Source organism: Vigna unguiculata, chromosome 6, assembly GCF_037176805.1.
Source record: "Vigna unguiculata cultivar grain cowpea cultivar isolate G323 ecotype 2 chromosome 6, ASM3717680v1, whole genome shotgun sequence".
In the NCBI taxonomy this organism is placed as follows: domain Eukaryota; kingdom Viridiplantae; phylum Streptophyta; class Magnoliopsida; order Fabales; family Fabaceae; genus Vigna; species Vigna unguiculata.
This window is the reverse complement of record NC_140797.1, coordinates 8,433,224-8,441,778: the sequence shown is the minus strand read 5'-3', so window position 1 is coordinate 8,441,778 and position 8,555 is coordinate 8,433,224. Positions and strand designations below refer to the sequence as shown.

The following is an 8,555-nucleotide window of genomic DNA, read 5'->3' as shown; positions in this document are numbered from 1 at the left end:
GATGCAAAAACCATTGTAGCACTGGTGCCTCACAACCCAAGCTACAATCACATGAAAATCAAAGAAAGAGGCAAAAACAGGGGCCATCGCCTGGCCCCTCCAAAATGACCGCCAGGCGCCAACTTGCAACAGTGGGCACTGCTAGGCGCCACCGCCTAGCGGTAAAACAGGCCAAAATGGCCACCGCCAGGCGGTACACAACAGGGCAGCCATGGAAAGCAGTGAATGAGCACAGAACAGCAGAAAAACAACATCACGATGGCAGCCCACACAACAAACACGAGTTTTTAAACACAAATAGCAACAAAAACAACATGTATATGAAAGCAAAGTAAACCCTAAGCTAGTGAATCAACAATGGAGTAACAAAACAAGAATCAAAAATGCAAAAACGAGGAGAGCACAAGAAAGATGTTTTACTTGAGTGGAATGCACGAGTGAATGTTGCAAGAAGTGAGATTGGAGGGTGTGTAAGGTGGACTGGTGCGTGGTAAGGGGCAACTGCGCCTGGCGAGAGTGTGGCAGCAGTGTGAGTGAGAGTGGTTAGGGCACGAGAAAACGAGAGTGAGTTCAAATTTGGGATTAGGGTTTGAATTTGAGAGAGATCGGGAAGTAGAGAGTGAGATTGAGAGTTAGGGTTATGAGTGTGGTGAGGAATGAGAACAACGCGCCAGGCGGGGGTAATAAGGGGTAAGGGTTTGGGCCAGGTCAGAACAGATTTTAAAAGGCCCAAGCATAGCTCGCACAACGCTACCGCCTGGCGGGAGGTCACTAGCCGCCAGGCGGCGTATCAGCAAAATGCCACTGCACCAGTTTTTCTGGTGTGGCGCCAGGCGAGCGCTAGGGAGCCGCCAGGCGGCTAGCTCCTGGAATGCTCCCAGGGGCTGAATTTACAGACTGCGCCTGGCGGGAGAGAGTGCACCGCCAGGCGGTTAAGCTGCAGGGGTGGAATTTTTGTGTTTTTTTTGGGTTATGGTTGGGTTGGTTTTGACTCTATTGTGCTCCCACCAACCTTTCACTCTTGCACACATACTTTTTCAAGCTTGTCAACTTCAAACCAAGCATTCACACTCAAGCAAAACATTCAATTCACAAAACACATGCACAACTTAACTTAAGATATGAATTTACTACACAAGCTATGCTACTAATATTCTCACAAACAACCAATTGTACACTACCACATTCTATGATACACAAAGGATAAACTCAATTCAAAATGCTACAACTAGCACATGCTAACACCATCCTAAAACTAAACATGCTTAACAACATTCTAGGCTATGCTTCCACAAATTCACAAATGCAAATTTAACACAAAATTCAACATCTCAACAACATAACAATCATACTAACACAATTCACACATGCATACAAACATCATACTGAATTGAAAACAAAAATTAAAAGCTAGAATGAGTTTAGAGCATTGGGTTGCCTCCCAGGAAGCGCTTGTTTAACGTCACGAGCCTGACGGATAAGGCGCTTAAGCTTGGTTGTTGCTTTTGGTGTGCTCCTTCCCAACCTCACACCTATACAACTTCAATTGATCACTAGTCACCATTTTAGTCCTTCTAGAATAAGGAGCTTCAATTTCAATCCTTCCATCAACTTTGATGTCTCTAATAACCCACAACCTTGACCATTTTGATTTGAGTCTTCTAGGAGAAATCTTCAAATTTTCCTTTCTCATCACAATTGGTTGGCCAGGTCTAAGTCCATTAGTCCCCATCAAAGAGTGGTGGTGAACTAGAGCATCATCTTTCTCTTCCCTCTCTTCATTCACTTTTGCAGAGAAACAATTTGAGCACTTTCCAAGCAACTTAGAAGCTTGCCACGGTCTACTAGTCACAGATAAGACTTCATTGATGGCCTTAAGACTAGTTTCTTCATCAGTTGATTCTTGCACAGCTTCAAAAACGTTGAAATTCACTTCCTCATCTTGGTCCTTCAATTTCAGCGTTCACTCATCCACATTGATGACAACCTTGGCTATCTTCATGAATGGCCTCCCAAGAATGAGTGGTACCCCTTCATCTTTCTCCATTTCCATCACCACAAAATCAACCGGGAACTTGAGCTTATCTATCTGCACCACCACATCTTCCACCACGCCATAAGGGTATTTGATGGAGCTATCTGCTAGTTGCAAGGTCATCCTTGTTGGCTTGGCTTCGAGACCACCAATCTTTATAAGCATAGATAGGGGCATCAAATTAATGCTAGCCCCTAAGTCAACAAGAGCTTTCCCCATATCTTGATTTCCAATGGTGCAGGGGATGGTGAAGCTACCCGGATCCTTGAATTTTGGAGGAAGATTTTTCTGAATAATGGCACTACAATTCCCTTGCACTTCAATGGTTTCCTCTTCTATGTATTTCTTCTTTTTGCCAAGGAACTCCTTCATGAACTTTGAATAAGAGGGTATTTGTTGCAGTGCTTCAGAAAATGGGATCTTGATCTCAAGTTGTTTAAATATGTCCTTGAACCGAGCTAATTGTCTCTCTTTCTCTTTTCTTGAAGGATTTTGAGGATAGGGAAGGGGTTTCACAACAACTTTCTCTTTTTGTCTTTTCTCTTTATCCTTCTCTTCACTTTTATTCTTTTCTTCTTCCACAACAATCTCTTCATCAACTTCTTCCTCTTGAATCTCTTCTTCATTCTTTCTCTTTTCTCTAGTCTCCACCTTTTCTTTAGAACCTAGTCCAACCTCCTTTCCGCTTCTAGTGAAGATGGCCTTACATTGCTCTTTGGGGTTGGCTTCGGTGTTGGCGGAAAAAGGACTTCCTTGTTGATCAGCCAATTGCTTGGCTAATTGCCCCACTTGCACCTCCAAGTTTTTTATTGATGCATCAGTGTTCTTTTGATTTTGAATTGACATTTGCAAGAACTGTTGCATCATGTCCTCAAGCTTTGAGGTTCTATCAGTCAGAGAGGGATGTTGGTAAGTTTGTTGATGTGGGGGCCTATTGGAAGGTCCAGCTTGGCCCATGCTTTGATGAGGTTTCCATCCTTGGTTATAGTTCCCTGGTCGGCCTTGATTGCCCATATAACTAACTTCCTCTTGAGATGTGCTTGGCATAGCACATTGCCCATTGGTATGGTTTCCTCCACATAACTCAAAACTTTGCACTTGTTGAAGTTGAGCTACAGAGGCGTTTTGAAGCTCTTGAGGAAGTTGTGACAATTTCTTCATCAGGGTCTCCAGCTGCTGAGTCATAATCTTGTTTTGAGCCAATAGAGCATCTTGGGATTGAAGCTCTAGAATACCCTTCTTTTGAGAATGAGCTCTCTCAGTATAGGCTTCATTATCATTAGCTGCCATATTCTCTATTAACTCATAAGCTTCCTCTGGCGTCTTCCACTTGATACTCCCACCGGCAGAGGCATCTAACATCAACTTTGACTGGGACTTAAGACCTGCCAAGAAAAGAGTAAGCTGTGTAGGTTGATCAAACCCATGAATGGGGGTCTTCCTCAGCAGTCCCTTGAATCTATCCCATGCTTGGCCCAAGGACTCATCCATATCTTGTTGAAATGCCGAGATTTCCTGCTTTCCCTTATTAACCTTGGACTGGGGAAAATATTTGCTCAAGAACTTTGCAACCACATCATCCCAGTTAGTGAGGCTATTTTCAGGAAAAGAATTCAGCCAGGCTTTTGCAGACCCTGCTAGTGAGAATGGAAAGAGACTCAATCGTATGGCTTCATCAGGAACTTGATGGATCTTCACAGTATTGCATATCTCTAAGAATGTGGCCGGATGAGTGTAAGGATTCTCATGAGACAGGCCGTTGAACTGATTACTCTGCACCAAATGAATAAGAGCTGGCTTCATCTCCATGTTGGTGGCATTGACGGTTGGCCTAGCAATACTGTTGAAGTTAACATGGCCTGTGAACACTGCATAATCTTCCAAAGTGCGTCTTTCACGACCTCTACCATCACCATGAGGATTGTCTGTCATTTCTTCTTCTGGTAAAGGATCAGGATTATGAGAAGTAGATGAAAGAGTGTCTGAAGCAGAAGAGTGATGGGCAACTTGTTGTGCTTGAGCTCGTCTTCTCCTTGTGGCACTATTGTTTCTACGGGCAGTTTTCTCTATCTCGGGATCAACAAGGAGTGGTTCTGAAGATGCAGTCCTCCTTGTACGGATCCTACCCTGCATAAACTATAGAGCAACAACAAAAGCAAGCTCGAACTACAAGTTAGCCCAAAATTAATGTGCGTATAAAAGTAAACAAAACAGTAAATATGCACAAAAGAATTTAAGTCTAAGTCAGAAATCACACAAAAGTCTAGTATTAGACACGGGTCCCCGGCAACGGCGCCAAAAACTTGTTAAGACTTTGGCAAGTGTACCAAGTCGCGCAAGTAGTAACCGGTAAGACCGGGATATCGTTTCCCAAGAGACTCGTGTATACTAAATATTTGCGTAATTAGTGACTAATTTAAACTAATGAATAAATTCATAATTTGGGTTTTTGTATGCAATAAAGTAAATGTTTCATAAACAAGTAAAGTTGAACTTGGATATTTGAAGACTCTAGAAAATGGTAAAGACTAGAAATGCAATGGATTGATATTGTTGGAGTTAGACTTCACCTACTTCACTCTCATATATATTAAACAATAAAACTCTTCTCCATTAATTACTAATGTCAACCCACAAGTCTACTCAAACTCTAATCCCTTAGTTGAATGAGCCTAGGTTCCCTTATTTAGAGTCAATTCCTTGAATCCCTAAATAAACAAACCCGCTTTACAAATTAGGGTTTAAGACAACTAATGGGTCAAGTTCCATTCCTAGATACAAGTTCCATTAGGTATCTTGTTCAAATTCTAGGTTTCAAGAGATATTTTCCAATACCTAATGACCCAAATATCATGCAATGAATGGGTAAAACAAAGCAAGCCTTAAATACATAAACAAAGATACTAGAAATCAATGGAAGAAGCATATATATATTCAAACCATTCGAAAATACATAAAAGTTCAGTGGCTACATCTAACCCCAACAAAAATGGGTTTAGCTCTCCATTGTCATGGAGAGCTCAAGCTTACAAAATGGAAATGGAAGAGGAAGGAGACACAAAGAGGAAGATGGAGTTGTTCCCACAAGCCCTAGCAGACCTCCAAGCGCTCCAAGACGTGTTGTTCGAGCTCCAAAATGTCCAAGATGAGATTCCCTCCGCGAAAACAGAAGAAAAAGGGGTCACTTGACACATCAGTGAAAAAGGGCGCTTGGCGGAAGGGTCTCACCGCCAGGCGCAAGCCACCAAACAGGGGGCAAGTCTTGCCGCTACCGCCCGGCGGTGACTAAGTGCCGCCAGGCGGTGACTAACAGTAGCGCCTGTCTGGCGCTTGGTTGGCGCTTGACTGGCGGTCTGTTCCGCCTGGCGCTTGCTTCGTGTCGCCAGGCGCTTCCTGTTGACATTTTCCTTCTTCTCCTTGCTATTTCGGGTCACTCATTAATCTGGACTTTTGGACAAAGCTTCCCATCTACAAAAAGGACACAAAAAATGGGGATTAGTGGTATATTTAGATAAATGTAACCCAAAATGTATTTATTTACAAAAGTAAGGTAAAATTGAGGATTAAGTAGGTTAAAAGCTTTGGAAGAGATGATTTTGCTAATGAAATATAGCTTGGATAATGGTAAAAATTAACATCCGATATTCCAAGCCACAACTCAAGGAATACCACGTGTTTACCCTTCATCCCGAGCCACAACTCAAGGGATGTCATTTTGAGCCACAACTCAAGGAATGCTCCAGCAAAGTCCGACCTTAAGGTATGCATCCAAAGCCTTATAGGTCATGCACCACACTAAGAACAAACCATTGCTCCTGCATAATCACTTGGCGCTGCTTGAGCATCGCTAGGTGAAAAGCAATTGCAAACTGCCTAGTGGAGCCCATCTGCCACCAAGCGCCAAGCGTCTCAGAAGTCACTGTCTCTATAGGTATTGCCTGGCGGGACGAACCTCATCGATAGGCACCACATGCTCCCAGTGTCACTATCCACATAGTTGTCGCCTGGTGGAACGTCAACATTCCTAGGCGCTAAGCGTTTCAGTAGTCCTTTGTATTTGTAGCTATCATCTGGTGGTTAAGACCCCACCGTCAAGCGCTACACCAATAGACAAGTTTTACTGAGTTAATAACCCAACAAAACCCAATCTCACACTTTCCAAGTCGGGGTAGCATTACCTTAGATATCCAATCTGACTCATCTTACCAATTACTATTATTCATATTGTATCCACAATACTTATGCCAAATTGTGAACACTTCACTCATACCATTAAACAATTGGCCCCAAACTCACCATTGAACTCTACCATAGAATACGACTATCTAATAATTCAGATTTTAGCAACCCATAATACATCTCTCAATTAAAATAAGGTCTTACTCAGTACCTACCATCACCACTTCCCCACAACCCTCTGGAAAATCCCATTATCAAACCTTAACCCTTAACCTTGTAATTCCATCATCCACTCAACTTAACTTCTCCAAAGATATATCCAAACCTAAGCCTCATTCTCCTATCATTGTTCTACCTAGCACAAAAACAAGATCCTACACGCAACTTGTACCTCATAGCCACGCATTGCCATTCTTCACTACGCTTGTGCTTGGTGGCCAGGTTAGTACCGCCAGGTGGTGCATACCATTCTTTGGAAAATCCTAGAATTTCCTTGCACCTTTGAAGCCTAAAAAAAATCCCCAAATGTGTTTCTAGGTATATCTCCACAATTCTACAACCAATCAGGTTCCCCATGGTACCTAATATCAATTTAAGTACGCACATACAACATCCCTAATGAAATTCAGGCATCAATCATTCCTATGCTTTTAACCCCAATTATTGTCAAACCCTAAACATTTTTATACCAATTTCATTCATTTATCTTAATTAACAACACATTTCAATATTTATTGACCTCTAATGTACAACCAATAGATATAATTCAATTTTTCCCCGATCACAACAACCTAAAAACCCCAAAATACCAAAAAATCGAGCCAATCTTGCTCATGTTGCTTGGCGAGTGTTCATCGCCGCCAGGCGATTCATCCAAAAACCTAGAAAATGGGTTAGATTAATTGCGTCGCTTGGCGGCCAATTCATGTCGCCAGACGGTTCCTCGTAGGAACCTAGAATTATAGGGAAATTCATATAAACAGCCTAGTAGACCTTCAAGGCCGCCAAGCGGTTTCTAAAAATTTTCCACAAACACAAATGAAAAAAAAAACAGAACAACCAGAGGAGAAATATCACAGCTCCCCTAACCTAATTTCCTTGCTCAAGTTTGTAAAATTCTTGGAGTTTTGAGCCCCAATTTGCCTTAGCTTTTGCTTTCTCCTCCAAGGATCCTTCTCATCTCTCACTATTCTTAGAGTTTTGAGCCCCAATTTGCCTTAACTTTTGCTTTCTCCTCTAAGGATCCTTCTCATCTCTCACTTCTCTCTCTTTTCACGTTCCCAAAATAGTGCTCAAACCTCACCTTTCAATCACTCTATAATTTCTCTAAAACCCTAATCTAACTTCCACTTTAATCCTTTAATTAATTGAATTAACAATAATTTTGTCAAAAAGGAACCTTATTTCGCACAAGCCAAGATTCAAACACACAACCACACCATTGGCACGTTAATGCACAATCGTTCAACCAATTCATGTTTTGTGATAATTCCTATACATTCAGGATTATATTATCACTCATCATGATCAAGCATATTATTATTAAAAATAATAACAATTAAAATAACAGAAATGGCATACACAAGACTTGAACCCAAGTCATCTCACACAACCAAGTACTCTCAACCACTTGAGCCAGTATTGTTCTACGTCATAAATCCCAGCATTAAATGCCACAAAGGTTCCCACTACTCGCATTTCTTAAATAATTATTTATTTAATTACTTAATTTTCTCGGTTCTTACAATAGCTCCAAATCCAGAGAGCTACTAAAACGCTTGGCACCTGGCGCCTGGTGGTGAGGTTCATCCCGCCAAACGATACTTGTAAGGGCAGGGACTTCAGGTGCACGTGGCGTGTGGTGGCTTGTGGCTTTCGCCAAGATGTATTTAATTGGTTTTCGCTTGGTTGCACTTAGGCAGCGCCAGACGATGATGCAGGGGTAGTGGCTTGTTTCCTTTGGTTGTACATTGTCTACAAGGCTTTAGATGAATACCTAAAGGATGGACCTTGCTGGAGCATTCCTTGAGTTGTGGCTCAGAATGGCATCCCTTAAGTTGTGGCTCGGGATAGAGGGTTAACACGTGGTATTCCTTGAGTTGTGGTTCAGAATGACAGATGGTACCGGTGTGAGTGTGCAAGTTGTGACTCGTATGGAGAGTCTCCACTCGATTTAGCAATCACAGGTTGTGGCCAGTGATTTGTTCGTCTTGTGTCAAGAATATGAATTTTGGTTCGTATTGGGAACTCCACTTGGCGTTACGAAGTGTGGTCCGTAGCATGATATTCCTGCATGTGTTTCTACGAGTTGTGGCTTATAGATTGTGGAAACCACAAGTTA

General features: G+C 42.1%; 1 protein-coding gene across 1 annotated transcript; it reads right to left on the bottom strand.

Annotated features, from left to right (window-relative positions):
* Positions 1 to 1,486: 1,486 nt before the first annotated feature.
* LOC146885479 (uncharacterized) lies at positions 1,487 to 4,168 on the bottom strand. Its single transcript, XM_085674948.1, has 3 exons — positions 2,621 to 4,168; positions 2,030 to 2,410; positions 1,487 to 1,948 (listed from the first exon to the last, which is right to left on the bottom strand). The coding sequence occupies exons 1-3, from the start codon at positions 4,166 to 4,168 to the stop codon at positions 1,487 to 1,489; spliced, it is 2,391 nt and encodes a 796-aa protein (XP_085531074.1).
* Between the last annotated feature and the right edge of the window lie 4,387 nt (positions 4,169 to 8,555).

Bases quoted from the DNA above. Each gene is read 5' to 3' on its own strand.
- LOC146885479 (XM_085674948.1), bottom strand. From the start codon at position 4,168: ATGCAGGGTAGGATCCGTACAAGGAGGACTGCATCTTCAGAACCACTC. The intron at 2,411-2,620 runs GTTGTGGAAGAA...TCTTATTCAAAG, and splicing joins AAGAAGTTGATGAAGAGATT to TTCATGAAGGAGTTCCTTGG. The intron at 1,949-2,029 runs GTACCACTCATT...CTGAAATTGAAG, and splicing joins AAATGGAGAAAGATGAAGGG to GACCAAGATGAGGAAGTGAA.